General features: G+C 52.2%; 5 protein-coding genes across 5 annotated transcripts; 2 read left to right on the top strand and 3 right to left on the bottom strand.

The window, feature by feature from the left end:
* T310_8233 (Ubiquinone biosynthesis protein) lies at window positions 1–3,397 on the bottom strand (the record flags this gene model as incomplete). Its single annotated transcript, XM_013468988.1, has 8 exons — window positions 1–265; window positions 538–880; window positions 1,158–1,192; window positions 1,524–1,690; window positions 1,784–2,356; window positions 2,414–3,018; window positions 3,095–3,266; window positions 3,355–3,397. Coding segments are annotated over 8 exons (2,203 nt in total), but the record flags the coding sequence as incomplete, so codon positions are not given.
* Window positions 3,398–4,517: 1,120 nt separating this feature from the next.
* On the bottom strand, window positions 4,518–9,087 carry T310_8232 (Non-specific serine/threonine protein kinase; the record flags this gene model as incomplete). The annotated part of the gene is made up of 9 exons (XM_013468987.1): window positions 4,518–5,304; window positions 5,363–5,813; window positions 5,877–6,081; window positions 6,145–7,032; window positions 7,088–7,906; window positions 7,977–8,324; window positions 8,601–8,630; window positions 8,695–8,829; window positions 8,899–9,087. The coding sequence occupies 9 exons, from the start codon at window positions 9,085–9,087 to the stop codon at window positions 4,518–4,520; spliced, it is 3,852 nt and encodes a 1,283-aa protein (XP_013324441.1).
* Window positions 9,088–9,988: 901 nt separating this feature from the next.
* Window positions 9,989–11,239, bottom strand: T310_8231 (Tetrahydrofolate synthase; the record flags this gene model as incomplete). The annotated part of the gene is made up of 1 exon (XM_013468986.1): window positions 9,989–11,239. The coding sequence occupies one exon, from the start codon at window positions 11,237–11,239 to the stop codon at window positions 9,989–9,991; it is 1,251 nt and encodes a 416-aa protein (XP_013324440.1).
* An 821-nt stretch (window positions 11,240–12,060) lies between these two features.
* Window positions 12,061–13,562, top strand: T310_8230 (uncharacterized protein; the record flags this gene model as incomplete). Its single annotated transcript, XM_013468985.1, has 2 exons — window positions 12,061–12,071; window positions 12,194–13,562. The coding sequence occupies 2 exons, from the start codon at window positions 12,061–12,063 to the stop codon at window positions 13,560–13,562; spliced, it is 1,380 nt and encodes a 459-aa protein (XP_013324439.1).
* Window positions 13,563–14,327: 765 nt separating this feature from the next.
* Window positions 14,328–15,374, top strand: T310_8229 (uncharacterized protein; the record flags this gene model as incomplete). Its single annotated transcript, XM_013468984.1, has 4 exons — window positions 14,328–14,342; window positions 14,571–14,609; window positions 14,669–14,896; window positions 14,943–15,374. The coding sequence occupies 4 exons, from the start codon at window positions 14,328–14,330 to the stop codon at window positions 15,372–15,374; spliced, it is 714 nt and encodes a 237-aa protein (XP_013324438.1).
* Window positions 15,375–15,733: the final 359 nt, after the last annotated feature.

Genomic DNA, 15,733 nt, shown 5'->3' with positions numbered 1-15,733 from the left:
ATCCATTAGTATTATCACTCCCACTCTTTCCCCCTCTCTCTTCTCTTCCCTCTCCCTCCCTCTCCTCCTCCAACGCCCTAGCCACCCACGACGCGGACGTCATTCTCGAGCCGGAACTGGACGCAGCAGCAACAGCTCCTGCAGCAGTAGTTGTTGCATCTGCAGGGTTATATCGCGCCTCCCTGCGCGCCGCGCGGATGGAGCTGATGCAGTATGAACCCAGGAGGAGGGCCATGGTGAATGCTGCTAGGGGGGCGGTGATGGACTGGATGCGGCAGAGCATATAACATGAGTAAACGAGAATAAGTATCGGAATCGAATCATGGGTAGGGAGTATAGTGTATCTGGGTTGAGTTGGGTTGGAGAAACAGAGACATGATCATAGACAGACAGACAGACAAGACAGGACACAGTACATGAGGACGTTGGGTGCATTTGTCTTATTTTGATAAATCAATCGCAAGGGAAAGGCTTTATTTTTTTCCATAACCAGATTTGATAAATGATGTATATATTGTATGTACTCTATGTACTCACCCTGGGATGTCTCCCCAATGTCTTTGGCGGTTCCTGACGTTGCTGCTGTTGCTGCTGCTGCTGCTGCCACAGCTGACGTTTTCTGGAATATAACCGTGACTGCTGCTGTGTTCGGGGTATCACAGTCGTCGTCATCACAGTCGTCATGGTTCTGGTCTTCCATAAGGAAGAAAAGGAAGAAGTCGAGGATGGGAAGGACATGATGAAATAAAATAAAGAGAAGAAAAAAAGAAAAGAAAGAAACTCTTCTTGTCTTGTCTTGTCTGTCTGTTGTTGGGATGTAGGTATATTGATACCAAAGCAAGAAAGAAATTCCGATCCTGTCTGACCTTCGGGAGCTCTCCTGGATGAACCTTTAGAAGAATTTATTATCACAGATCAAATCGATCGATCGAGGCAAAATGAATAATGTCAATAGTTCAAGTTAACAGAGAGTTATGCAATCGATTTAATCGAGTTAATTAGATGCGTCGTCTATCTTGGTTCAATTATTGACGGAGGTTAACGGAGTACGGAGTAGGTGTGGATCTGCAGACTGCAGTTGGTTCAGTTTAACTAGATCGGGTAAGGAGCTTACTTCGTGCACCTGGCACGCGACACCAATGGACCTGCTTACTTACTCCGGAGTACGGAGTAAAGAATGAAATAAAATACTCTAGCATAATCATATTATAAAATCCTCCTGACATTTAACTAAAGTTGAAAAATTATGCTAGTAATAAAAACTGATTAATTAACAGCCTATCCTATAATCTATCTGTTTATCTGTGGTCTATTATTGATCAGTCGCCAGCGAATAGAATAGAATAAATAAAACAATAATATCCACCAGTATATGCGCTGTTCCTAACGCCGTCGCTGATGCCACTGTCGTGCTGGTACATCAGCATGTACAGTACAGTAGTGTATATGTATATACAAGACATAGAAAAAAACACGATTAGTAGGACAACAGCCGACTCTTCAGCGAAGTCCATTTCTCATACGCCAGCAGCTTCACTTCCACACGGAGGTACGCCGCAAACGCAGATAGGATCCGGAAGAGGTTGCTCGGTCGGAAGATGCTGCCGTGCTGCGAGACCAGCTCCATCTGCTCTTCGAATACGGTGCGGGTCGCGTACCGCGCCAGGATCAGGAATGTCCGGACTGGGCCCTGTCGGGTGTGTAGGCTCTCGTCAAGACTGCGCGCTGTTCGTGCTGTTAGCGATGACAGTTAAAAGAAAAGCGCTGGCTTGTGACTGCTTACTTAGATCGTTCGTCTTCAGAATCAGAAGGATAATGCGCGGCACCTTGCCCAGCAGTTCGACCAGCTGTTGAAGCATCCCATCTCCCAGGGCCCCCGTAATGTCTTCCTTTTCCTCCTTCGTCCGCTGCGAGACGACCGCCTTCTTCTTCACGACGGTGTAGTCTCGTCCCGTGATGGCGCTGGCGAAGAGCGGGAAATGCTCGTCCGTCACGCCAGCCACCTTGTACGCATACTCGCGCATCCGTTCCTCGTCCGCCTCAATCACCGCGAGCCAGAGCTTGGCGTAGTTCCGACGCAGGTCCTGAGGAATGTCACGGTACAGACCGTGGTCGTACAGGATGATATCAAAGTTGGGTTTGCGCCGCGTGGTGTTTTTCCGGATGGCGATGTTGCCGCCGTGCGGATCGCAGTGCAACGGGGCATCCTTGCCGAAAATCATCTCGTTGAATATGTGCGCCAGGGCTGCTGACACTTCGTCCCGGTCAATCCCGTTGGAATCGAGGAACTCGAGATCATCGGGACGGTGTCCAGTGATGAATTCCATCACCAGAATCCGTTCCTTGGCCCACATGACTATATATATCTGGTCAGCATATGAAATTTGAAGTAGACTGAGCAAAAAAAGCCTACCATTCGGGATCACCAACGGCGCACTAGAATGCTCCCTGAAATACTCCTTGGTTCGCTTCGCATTTTCCGCCTCCCTTCGGAAATCCAGCTCCTGCGGCAGCGACAGATCCATCTCCCGGGACAGCCACTCGAGATCGTACTCCGGGAAGAACCGCTTGAGCGCAGAGAAGGTCATCCGGGTCAGTGCCAGGTCCAGCGGCACCCATTCGGCCAGGGCCGGGTGCTGCACCTTCACCGCAACCTTCTGGCCTGTTTCCTTCAGCGTCGCCACGTGCACTTGCGCCAGGGATGCCGCCCCAATGGGGGTAGGTTCAAAAGACGAGAAGAGCTCATCGATGCGCTTGCCAGTGTCCGCGACGAACATCTCCTCGATCGATTCGATGGACGACACCGGACACTTGTCCTGCAGCGGAATAAATGTAGTCGTCCATTCCAGGGGGAGCAGATAGCCCAGACTGCTCAGGTGCTGGCCTAGCTTGATGAAGATGGAGCCGTTCTTCTCGAGGACTCGTAGGGTGCGCTCCGCGCAGCGTTTGTGACATGCACGCAGAAGCTCGGCTTCTTCCTCGGGGGAGGAACACTTCTTGTTCAGAGTGGTTCGGTAGCTGTAAGTAAAAGAAAAAAGAAAAAAAAATCAACAATCAGTTCTTCCAACGCATTTGGACAGAAGATTCCACCCACTCGTTGATACACACTGCCAGCGTGCTGACTACTCTCCCCGTCCTCGCCGCAGCTGCGTATGCATGCTTGATCTCATCCGAGAATGTGAATGCTGCCACGCCCAGTGCTCCCGCGGCAGCAATCTGGATCACCCTTCTCCTTGAAGATTTCCCGTTCTTGTTATCCGCTCTCCCTGTATCCGCTGGTATCTCTCTCGAAAACGACGGCCCGAAGGACTGGTACTGCGTCGAGTGGTACCTCCTTCTAGACGATGAGAATACAGGCGAGGAGGATGGCCGCTGCTGCGCCTGGCACTGGCGACATGATGACCACCGCCAATTGCTTGTCGATGACGAACGAGACGAGAACTGTAATAATGCGCGGAACGAACAGAGTCGCGGCGAAGGCCGAGGAAGTGTTGGCTTCATGGCCTTCCAAGACCGCGACACTCGCTGAATGGGGTAGTATGTCTCATGAACTTGGAAGCGGAAAACAACAATTCTCGTCTTCTATTATCCGGTGGCCATAATAAGAATTTTTGGACACCGAAGTCGCGCAGGCAGGAGCCGAGGGTAAAAAAAAATTGAAGCTGTTGCCGGAGAGCCGAAACGGGACGAGTTGCCAAAGAAGACGCAATAAATTAACGCGAGTCAAAGCAGCAAAACGCCCAGCTCTTGGAGGCAACGAGCGTAATAATAGACTCCTGAAAATGTTGCAGGTGGAGGCGGAATGCCTTTTCTCGGGCAAAAAAAGTGAAGGCGGTGCCGGATTATCTTCGGCAGATGCCGGGTCAGCGAAGCCTTCCGTCGCGCGATCAACATCGCATACGGAGTACACACAGGTCACGCCACCAGGGAAGAGATGCGATGTAATGTACATAGCACTGTTGTACGGGCTCAATCAACATGGACTCCATTCGATTCTGTTCCATTTCAATGTGATGCTGGAGAATGCCCGTCAGGGGTGTTCTACAGTACTCCGTACTTAGAAGCACAGAAATTAATCCAGATCCATCCTGCAGGACCCCATGAATACTCCGTAAGCGATCGAATCATGTATGTACATACATCCAGTGAAGGACAGAACCCGCATGCATCGTCATCGTCATCATTACCATTACCGCTTGCATCCCATCTTCATAATGAGAACAACCTCGACTGACTCGGACAAACACGAAGTACTCGACAAAATGAGTGCCTGAACGAAGATGGCCAAACCAGACAGCCCGTGAACCCAAACAACGACTCTGAACCCCGAGAATATCCGTAGCAAAAGCCGTACACCCAAGCCTATGCGCCAGTGCCATGCTATTGTAAAGAGTCGCTGTCCAACCCATTGTTGGCAGCCATCTTTATTTAACAAGGAAAGCTCCTCCAGATGTGACCGTAATATGGATAGAGAAGGATAAACGAAGGAAAAAAAACACTCAAACCACCTAGTTAGATCACGACCACTGAAGATCATTGGTCTGCCGTCGACGCCGAGGAGGCATCACCGACGACGGACGCGTAGGAACATTCGGAGATCTGGGTTCATCACTGGGAAGGATTCCAATCTGAGACATTCGATTGGACAACCTCCGCGGCACTCGGCTCCTTCCTGCAAGACCCCCATTTCCACCAGACATCATGGAGGAACTGCTACCATCTCGACTTTCGGGCCGCAAGGAAGGACCATTGCGCAGGTGTCGCGGAGTCTCCCGCACTTCCAACAGCCCTTTTGATTGACCGGACCGATTGGCCTGCGGTGTAGATGGCCGGGACGGAATCAGATTTTGTGATGCGGTGGATATACTTGTCCGCCTCATGAGGGGCCGGCGCCTGGCGCTCTGTTCGCTAGATTTGATGAGTTTGCCGGCCATATCTCGGACAAGAATCGCCGGATCATTCTCCAGTTCCCTGATGGCGTCCAGAAGACCGTATCGTGCGAGGAGATCACCCTGTTCTTCACTCGAATCGCAGATGCTAGAAAGTATGCGGAGTAGATTCAATCGGACAGCAGCTTTGGGGTGATGAAGTTTCTGTCCGATCCGAGTAAAGAGATCTACTCGAGCCAGCGTCGCTGCAATCGGGGGACTCAGGCGCAACAGCTTCTGAAGAGGCTCAAGAAGATTCTCAAAGGCATTGGCCTTGGCGATTGTCACACATTTGACGATCGCATCAGTGAACGAGTATCCGTCGGTACGGTCTTCAAGGAGATGTTCCTCGACTTTGGCGGTTTCCTCCTGGAGCCTGATCAATGTCAGATGGCTGCTGCTCCTCGAAAACTCTAGTGAGAGCAAGCACATACCAATTGAAGATCGCTTCCAGTGCAGTAACTTGCCAATAAGGGTCGGAAAGGAGCGAAATGTAGAATGCCAAACCGTTGTTACGCCATAGTTCGCGACGTCCAACCTTCCCTGATTGTGCCATGTCGCAGAGAATGGGAAGCGCGAATTCCTTGAGGGGTCGCTCAGTCTTGACAATCTTCTGTAGGACTGGTATAATTCCGTTCAAAGCCGCATCTTCCTGCCTTGGCTTGCTGAGGCGGCACAGGTTGTAAATCGTATTGAGAATCTGATTGGAAACCTCCCGGAAATGCGGCTGTTTCATGGTTGATTTCAGCAGTTCGGTGAGGACGTCAATAGCGTTGGAGTTCTGCAACGCGTCAAGCGTCGTCGATAGCATGGAGAGATTCTTTATGAACTTCAGCATGGTGATCTGGTGGACTGGAGTCATTCTTTTCAACTCCTTGAGTACTCCTGGAAGAAAATCAATACGTCAGGTTTCTTCCGTTTTTTTTTTTTGGATTGGATATGACTTACTATGCAGAACCGTCCTTTCTGCCACCATCTCTTTGACATGGTTCTCAGCCTGGGAGAAGATGTAGAATATGTTTGCAATGCGACCCTCGATAATTCTGGATAGCTCCTCATCTTCATCCAACACCCGACTGAGAACTAGAGATAAGGGATCTAGCACTGAGTTGCGAGACAAAATCCTGCAAAAGTCGTTTTTCGGCGTGGAACCCTTGAGAGAAAAACGGCGGTGAGTTTTTCTTATTCAGTCGATTCGTATGTTGAACTAACTCACCTGTAGCTCAAATACGCTCCAGATCCCGTTGACCCCGATCAGGACCAGGTCGCGTTCATATTCATAATCATCTTCCAGAAAATCAACCAGAACGTTGAGACCACCGGCGCTGACGAACATCTGCAGTGTGAGAGTCGATGACTGATACATCTGCTGAACAAATGCAGCAGCTTCGAGCCGGATCTCCCGCGGATACTTCTTCGAGGCGAATTCGTTGATAATTGGGATTCCTCCCACGAAACATAGGTTCTCCTGGATCTCATAGTCATTGTAGATGATCGCATTCACAATCTTCAGCAAGTTGAAGATTACATCTCGCCGACGACAGGTTTCGAGAATCTCCAGGATGGGAAGCATCCCATGGGCGCTGATGATGATATTTTTCGTCTCCGGCAGGTCACAGAAGATGGCCACCAGCTGTTCGGAAATGTCTGCAAGAACATCATCGTCTTGCGACGTCTTCAATGATGTCACGAGAGCTTCGACTTGGTTCCGCACACGAGCGTGCTTGTCTCGAGCGATGTTGGCCTCTAGGTCCATCTCGTCAAAGCCTTCTTCCAGTTGAGCAAATGGGTCATCCTCATCATCCTGATCTCCCAGCCAGGAGTTGTTAGACAGCCTTGAATTCAGCATCAACGTGCTTCGATCCGAGCCGTCCTCGCTATCCGGTTTCTCCAGGGCATTCTCGTCAGCGCCAAGGATGTCCGAGAAATCCTCATCGGTTTCGTCCTCTGCAAATTTTTGGATCTCTATCGAAGAACGGCTTCTCTTGATCGAATTGTGCTTCCTCAGCTGACGCTGGCGCTCTTCGGACTTCGTACTACGAATGGAATCTTTCGAATTGGGCAGGACCAGCCTTGCAGTTTGAGGAGCACTATCATCCGCCTCCTAGGCAGGTGTAAGAGTCTGTCACAAGATAGTCCAGAAGGGAGATAACATTTACCTGAAACGCGCCCAGCTTCCGTTCCAGAACATCTTCGTTCCCAATGATCAAGTCGGAGTAGTCCTCGACCGAGCTCTCCTCATAATAAGCCGCCGGCCGTGCCTGACGAACTGGTCTCGTCGGCGGAGCGGCAACTTGGTTCAAGATGGGAACGCTTGGAAGAGAGGGCAGTGCACTCTTGGATGGTCGATGGCGAGAACGACTTTTGGGCCGTGAACTTTCTTCGTCGAATGGCTTCCGCAGCGGAGGTCGAATCGTTTGAAGAGGATCCGACTCACCAGACTGCGACGGGCCCTTGACAGTGGGCTCACCTTCTAAACTATCAGATGTGTCTCGCAGTGCTGCTCCATCCAGAGATGCAAATGCCTTCAGCCTCTCCGATGAAAGCATTCCACCGAAATTATCGTGCGGTTTCAGATGCGGCAGCTGGAGGGCGCTGGGAGAAATCTCGGATGCAAAGTCATTGTCCCAATTGTCATCCGCCGACCTATCCGGAGAGCGGAATCGATCAGCCGTGGCTTTAGAGACCTCACTTGCCGAGGGGGTCTTCGCTGGTGTCGCGACTGAATGCGTCGAGTCGGTTCGTGAATGACTTGAGTTGTTGTGGTCAAGCCTCGGTGGCTTCTTAATCGAACCAGGGTCTGGAGATCGGAGAGCCTCGTTCCACTCCTGGACGCTCTTTACTGCTTCCTCGTACTCTGTTGACTTCTTCGGGACTACCTGTGCGTTGACAATCCAGGGATGTTTGAGTAATTTCCGAGCCGATACTCGCAGGTTAGGATCCTTTTGGAAGCACTGCATTAAAAAGTCTTTTACTGCCTATACATGTATATCAGACATGCAATGGGAACCGGAATTAATGAGGCACAGAGAAAACAATCTAACTTACCGGCGACGCGCCTTGAGGGAGTGGAGGATGATCATCGTTAACGATGCGGAATAGGGCAGGCAGAGGCTGCAGTTTGTGGTAGGGAGGCTTCCCCTCTAGTAGTTCGATCACGGTGCAGCCAAGACTCCAGATATCCGATGCCGTTGTTGCACCTGATAGCTCAATGACTTCCGGGGCCATCCAATACGGAGTACCGACCACAGTCGACTCGCGAAGACCCGTCGTACGGCTGGCCACACCAAAGTCGGCGAGTTTGACCAGACCCTGTTTGGTGGTGAGGATATTTGCTCCCTTGATATCCCGGTGGATAACACCCTGCTCGTGGAGGTATAAAAGGCCCTGCAGGACCTGGGACATGTACAGTGCGACCAGATTCTCTGGGAAACGGCCGAAATTTTTCGCGATGGAGTGCAGCGAGCCATTTTCGCAATATCTGGTTTGGTCAGCTTCACATCCAACATGTAATGGAGCTTGGGAAGCAATACTCGAGGATAATGTTCAATGTATCTGGTGTTTTGACGAAGCCGTGATACTTGACGATGTTTGGATGCTAGAGAAGAAAACGGGTCAGTGTTTGATTCTGATGTCATTGAGTCTCCAAACTTCTGGTAGTCAAGATCTTACGTCCAGGTTTTTCAACAAGTCAATCTCGAGCTGTATGAGTAGAGAAAATCGTCAGCAGATGGCCCACTTGAGGTTGAGGCACGCGGTAGCGTACCATAATCACTCGTAGCTCGCTCTTTGGGAGGGCTGCCAATCGAATCTGTTTCACAGCGACAGTCTCGCCGGTATTCCAGTTCAGCGCCCTGTAGACGGATCCGAAAGCACCTTTGCCCAAGCAATCGCCCAGTTGCTTTCCATCTTGTCAGCGGTCTTCTCGTTCTGGCAGTGACCTTCGGAGGGAGCGGTGCTGTCGACGCACATAGTCCTTCAGCTCAGCAACATCCTTGGCTGATGTCTTTGACCCTTTATCCTTGTCCTTATCCTTATCCTTATCCTCCTTCTTGGTGGGGCTCGTTCCTGAGCTCGCTGGTCGAGTCTTCGCAGGAGTCCCAGGGGTCCGGGACTGGGGAAGGTGAGGGTCCCCGCTCTCGTTGGAACGGGGAACCATGGTTGTGGTTGTGGGATGGCCGCAACGACTGTCGCCGTCCGCTATCGGACCAAACGTATAAGAGGAAGAATTAAGGGGTGAAGACAGGTTCGTTGCGAGCACGCGAGGGAGTTCTCGGCGGATGAGACAGAGGAAGAGGAGGGGTGATGAGCATGCAGGGGTGCGGACCGCATGTCAGGAGGAAGGTAGAGAGACAAAGATCGGACGAAACACTGTCCCACGTGTGATGGCAGGCTGCAGCCCGAACGCAACGAGGCTGGGGAAGAGAAGTGCAGCGAGATGTGCGACGGCGGGGGTTTAGCTGGAGATATTATTATACACGGAGATATGGCGATACGGGCGGGATCCTCTCGTGGACGCCCGCATCACAGCATCTCGAGACTTGCTCCTATTCAAGGTCCACGTGGACTATCAGCGAGATTGCGCTCATATGAGCAGATCCAGGGGAAAAGGCGATTGTAGCACTCACAGTCTGTCTTGTAAACAAGGGAATTGTGTCTGCAAACAAAGCCAAGCAAATTGGGCGTGTCTCCGCAGATGCACACTGACAGGGATGACGCAGGCGGGAGCATTTGTTTAGCAGCCCCCACAACAAGCCCTAAGAGCAGTATTTTTAAGTGAATTTTTTTTTCTAAGAGGAAAATCAACTCAGGTGTGCTTTACGATTTTTTAAGAAGAAAAAAAAAGTTCCAGATAAAAAGTCAGGACTACTTGTAGACTCGGTGCTGGCACTGCATTTGTTTACTTGACTACAGCATGGTGCATAGTCTTGTTTTGCTTGATGAAATCATGAATATAGAGATTTATCCTTCTATATTGCCCTTCTAATTTTAATTAATACAACAGCTCACAACTTTACTATAAATTCTTGTTGAATGTCCACATATAATGTGGCGTTCATCTACAGCGCTGGGCGCTTGTCACCCAGCAGGCGGAGAACATCAGAAACCAGGTACAGGCTGCCGGCGATCACTAGAGGGCCCCCATCTGCAACGGTGGACGCCCAGTTCATCGCGCCTAACAGGTCTGCATCGAAATCCTTCACTGCAGAAACACCCTGGGTCGACTGAATGTGCTTAGAGAGATGAGCGGTGTCAGTTGCTTTTATCCATGGCATCCCATCCACGGGCCCAAATGCTACGACCGCCACGCTGTCTCCGGGCCGGATCAAGGGCTCAAAGATTTCAGATATATCCTTGCCATGGGAAGCGGCAACAATCCAGGTCACGCTCCGTCCGGACTGGCGTAGCCTCCGGTCGACGTATTTGCCGAGTACGTCCGCCGACTGGCCGTTGTGAGCCCCGTCAAGCAAGACCGGTTCCTCGCGTGCCACAAGAGGCCTCAAGGAGATCTGCTGGAGACGGCCAGGCCAGCGTATCTGTGAGAGAGTTGGAAGCAAGTCCTCCACCTTCTTTTCTGGACGGATCTGTTCCAGAGCCTTCTGCAGCGCTATCACGGCGCAGCTCATGTTTGCCTTCTGATGGGGCTCGAGATCCAGCTCCTTGAAGAGACGAGCCAGCTCAGGTATACGCTGATCTATCGTCTCGGGGTGTGCAACCACCGCATCGATCCCTAACTCTCGGATCCGAGATTGCAGCACATCAAGCACTTCCGATGAATTGGTCCCATCGATGACACAGGGGACGCCACTCTTCAAGATGCCCGCCTTTTCGCGGGCGATCGCCTTGATTGAGTTGCCCAAGAATGCTTCATGGTCGAGCCCGATCTTGGAGATAACAGACACCAGAACATTGGACAGGATATTCGTCGCATCTAGGCGACCACCCATGCCAACCTCCACGACCCCGACTTCGACGCGCTCGCGGTTGAAGATCTCGAAGGCTGTCGCTGTGAGGAGCTCAAACTCAGTCGCCCCCAAGCCAAGCTGTTTGTCCCGCTGTTTCACCTGATCTTCGACCTGCCGAAAAAGGGACTCCTGAACGGCCTCTTCATCGATCGTGATGCAGTCCCAGCGATTGATCAGATGGGGCGAGGTGAAACGGCCGCAACGAACGCCGCCGGCAGCTAGCAGGCCGGATACATAGGCGGTGATGGAACCCTTACCGTTGGTGCCAGCGACATGGACGGCTTTCCACAGCAGCGGCGACTGCTGGACGAGACGGGAAATGCGGGAGAGGCCAAGCTCGATCATTCCTCCAGGCGGGTGGTGTGCTTGAAGTCGGCGGCGGGGCGTAGACGTTCAAGTGGTCGACTGGGCATGGCTTGCGAGCAACTAGGGAGCCTGTCAGCAGAGATTCAAATGGAGCAGATCCAATGAATTGAGGGGAGGCCACCTTGTACAACAAATTACTGTCTAAAAATAAGCAGGCCCGGCAGCATTGGAGGTCCTGCGAGTTGGGGAGCCACAGATGTACGGAGTACTGTGGCACAGATGGATATTCTCGCGGGACTTCGTCCTATCGCCGCTTATCGGAGTTGATGCCTGAATTTCATGCCTGATGATCCTGGCAACCATCAGGTTATTTTTGGCGATGCATCACGTGATCTGTTGCTTAAGATAACAGCCAAGACTGTCCTTCCTTCGCGTCATTCTATCGCTGGTTCCAGAGGCAACAGGCGCAGAATCAGATACTGCACGCAGCGTGTGTCGTTGCCGCGGTATTGCAGCTCTCTCCGCGCTGTGCTGCATTTGTTGTCTTCGATCGCGGGCGCGCTGATTGGCGGGCGGCGGTGGCATCTGGCGGGTCGCTTGGCAGCTGATCTGGGATCTCGTGCAGCCAATCAGCCCGGCTGTCGGGTCTCCGAGTCCTTCCCGCCTCCTCTCGCGCGCGCCGCCCCCGTCCTTCCGTCTCGTTTTGCCTCGACTTTTCCTCCATCATACGACTGCCCCCATTCCCTTATTCGCAACTCGTCCATCCCCCAACCTTACTCTTTCTTGCCTTTCCTCCTCTGAGCGCTCTCTTCGCTGAGGCCTTTCTTTGCGCCGTCGTCTGAGCTCGATCTCCCGGCACCATGGGGCTTCCGTAAGTTGATCCGGTCCGCGCCTGTCGTGTATTTGTTGTTGCGCGCCGCCAGTGGCTGCTCAGAGCCTAATCGGCCGCCGAAATTGTGTCAAGCATGTGGTCGCCAACTGACAACCATGCAGGATGTACCGTGAACCCTCCCCTGCAGGGCCCAAGAGTGCGCTCAAGAGCGACCCTTCCGCCCATGCCCGCTCCTCCATCCGTCGCCAGGGTGCCATCCGCCATCGTCTGCCGCGCACCACTGGAGGCAGCGTCCCTTTTCGCTCGTCCCTGCCTCGCCAGCTGTCCGAAGAGATCCAGCGCGAGATCGAGCGTGAATCCCAGAGCTCCAGGCGCCAGACACGGTCGCCAGATAACGCCGCCCTCCTCGACGTGGCCGGTGGCGGTTCGCTCCTGTCGGATTTTGCCAGACGCGAAGCAGGCCACCGTATACTGCGGGATGCTTTGCGCCACAGCCAGCCGGGTAGACGCCTGAGAATCCCGCGAGAGTCGACTCTGCGCTTTGAGGTGTCCAGTCCGCCGTGGTCCACGAGCGACTCGCTGAACCGCTCCTCTTCCGGGGAAGATGCGAGCAATCGCCAAACGTCGGAGAACCTCCCGTTTACTCCGCGGTTTGCACCCGCCTTCGCGTATCACAGCGAGATCTCGTCGCAGCCGCATGCAGACGTGGCCTCTCTCTCCCCGTTTCCTCGACCAGACGCGCCGTCGGGCGAAGACACTTCAGGGCCCCAGATTCGCTTGTTGCGACGAGTCGGGAACCGATCTGTGAGCGAGGCCAACCAGAGCGCGGCGTCGCGTCGCCCGACCATTGACGGCCTGGGGGACCGCCAGCGGAGCATCAGCCCGGAAGACGACCCTTTGAACGACACGTGGGAGACGCTTCTCACCACAATCACCCCCGACGTGCATCTTCCCAGCGCCGATTCCTCCTTCACATCGACGGCCGCTTCAGCTTCGAGCAACCAGGCGCGGAGTAGCAGCTCAACCCGCTCAGGTAATACGTCGCTGGCGCAGGCAACATCTCTGGGTCCGTCCACGACGATGCATATGATCCTGGACCCTTACCCGGAGTTCTTCAACCCATGCGATTTCCCCGAGTTTTCTTCCGACTCCGACACCGAGGCAGAATCCGATCTAGACCCTCGCTCGTCGGCCGCCCAACGACGCAATCGGGCGCGTTCCCGTCTACTCCGGTATGCGTCCACGGTTGGGTCTACTCAAGACAACCAACCACCCATCTCTATACTCGCACGACGCACCACACTTCCTTCCATCTCTTCTTTGCTCTCTCACGATCCAGCCTCGGACCTTGACCTGCAGCAGATGCAGGCCATTGTCGATCGGCTTGCCCGCAGGGAGGATATTCCCGAGGAGTGGTGGGCGGCAGCTGGTTTATCTCGCACCGTGGGCCGCAGGCTCGGCGCAGGTGAGGATTCTTCGAACCAGACTAGCGAGAATAATTCCAGCAACCAGGCCGGTGAATCACCATAAAAGGAAAACCATGCAGATATTGTCCTTTTGTTTGTGTTTCTTCCCTTTGAATCTCCTGGTGAGATTTCTTCGCAATGTTACGAGTTTGACAGAATTCTGCAGTTCTCCCACGGGCTACCATATCATCATATCTGGGATTTGGAAACGGCGTTAGGGTTTGATTCAGTTGCAGTTGCAGTTTCGTGGTATATGTAATTAATACTCATCATGATTCATCCGTCATTATTATCGTCATCATCAATCTTCAGACATTATCATTATTTTTTTATTCCTCACCGGCTCTATCATTAGCCACCAAAGCTTTAAAAGGAGATCAAGGAAGGAAGGAAGGAAAGAGGGAAAAAAAAAGGCATATATCAATCCAACCCAACCCGTTCATTCAAAAAAAGGAAATAAAAAAAAATTCGACAAGCCTATTAATACTCCGTATGTACAATTCCTTCAGTTTCAGTTCAGTTCAGCAAAACGAACGAACTGATTGATCATCGCGGGAGATTTTTCTGGACTTACTTACTTAATTACTTACTTACTACGAAGATTGTTATTTTTTTTTCCCCTTTTTTGATACTGTAAATACTGTACTGCATCTCTCTCTTTTTTTTTTTCATTTTCTTTTCGTTTCCCTTTTTCATGGAAAAGGAAGCGAAGGGGAGGGAAGGGAAGGGAGGGCGGAATCAAATCGAATCGAATTTATTTCGTTATCATGTCATGTCATGATGATGTGTATATACACGGCAGTGCAAAAAAAAAAAGAATTATGTCACGATGCTGACGATGAGGGTAGGTACCTAGAAAGTGACCGGCACATTTCTATCTAGTCAGATAGATAGAGCCTCGCAGGCTTCGCGATTGGAAGTGCTTTTTGTTCTATGCAAGAAAGAAACACATCAAGACTGTGTCTAAGTCATCGGAGGTATCTTACGTTATGCAATGGATTGATTAAAATCTCCTTCTATGCGAGAAATGAAGGAAGGGGGAAAGGTCTGACTATACGAAAAAGGAATACAGGGAGATAGGATTTACGCTCGAGAAGGCTTCTCTTCCATTGTGAGTGCGCTGGCTCGGCTGGCTCGCCGCTCGTCACGCAACTTGCGATCTGCCTCCAGCGTCTGGGCGAACTTGCTGCTTGCGCGGATCTGCGGACCCTTCCAGTAGAAGATATAAATCGGGATGGTGACGAGGAAGGCCAGACATCCCAAGATGGTACTCGCCCACTGCAGGTGGAACTTCTTGCCGATGTTGCTGTACATGAACGTCGCGTACATGGCCGAAATGCCCGCCAGGAGATCACGCGCGAAACCGTTGCCGCCCGTTGCCGATGCCGAATAGACGCCGTACGCAGCGACCATGTAGTCGATCGTGGCCATGTAGATGGAATAGTTGGCAATGGCGATCAGACAGGCGAAGATCAGCGGCGCAATCCAAGGCGTGTATTCAGGCCCCATGGACGTCCACGCGAAGCCGAAGAGACCAATCGTCTCGAGCGGCGCGAGGAAGAGCAGCAGCAGCAGCAGACGCCGTTCCGGAAGACGCAGCATTGCCCTGCTTCTTCCGGATGTGCCTCTGGCGGGCGAGACCCGGGAGGAAGATTGCATACGCCAGCAAATAACCGATGACGATGGCAATGAAAGTCAACCCGGTGGCGACGGTGCTGAAGTTCCACTGCGCAAAAACAGGGTTGAAAGACTCAATACAGGTAAAAATCAGAGCATCAAAGAATCCAGACAGAAGAGACAAGAACAGCACGATTGGGTCACGGATGAACATCTCAAAGGGTCGCCGCCAGATGCGCAAGAACTCTTTCGCATCTAGTCTGGGGCTTTTGAGCTCGTTAGGGCCATAGATATTGGGATCTTCGCCCGTCTTCCGGCGGCATTTGGCCTCCCGGTCTAGCAAGATAGTTGCGCGCGTCTCTGTGACCAGAAAGAAGTGCAGCAACTGCGTGACGCCGCCGAAGATCAGTTGAATCCAGAAGTTCCATCGCCAGGAGAGGTATTCCTGGATGAAACCACCAAAAATAGGTCCAATGCTTGTTCCCCCGACAGAGGACAGAACGACATATGCAACAGCAAATCCTTGGTCGTCTGCTTCCCACATATCAGCCGTCATCCCAAGAGTGACCGAACCACCAGCCGACGAGAGGCCGCCCAACAGACGACAGATGACGATTG

This window comes from Rasamsonia emersonii (assembly GCF_000968595.1).
Source record: "Rasamsonia emersonii CBS 393.64 chromosome Unknown ctg1118621760684, whole genome shotgun sequence".
Lineage (NCBI taxonomy): Eukaryota > Fungi > Ascomycota > Eurotiomycetes > Eurotiales > Trichocomaceae > Rasamsonia > Rasamsonia emersonii.
This window is presented reverse-complemented; position numbering and strand designations above follow the sequence as displayed.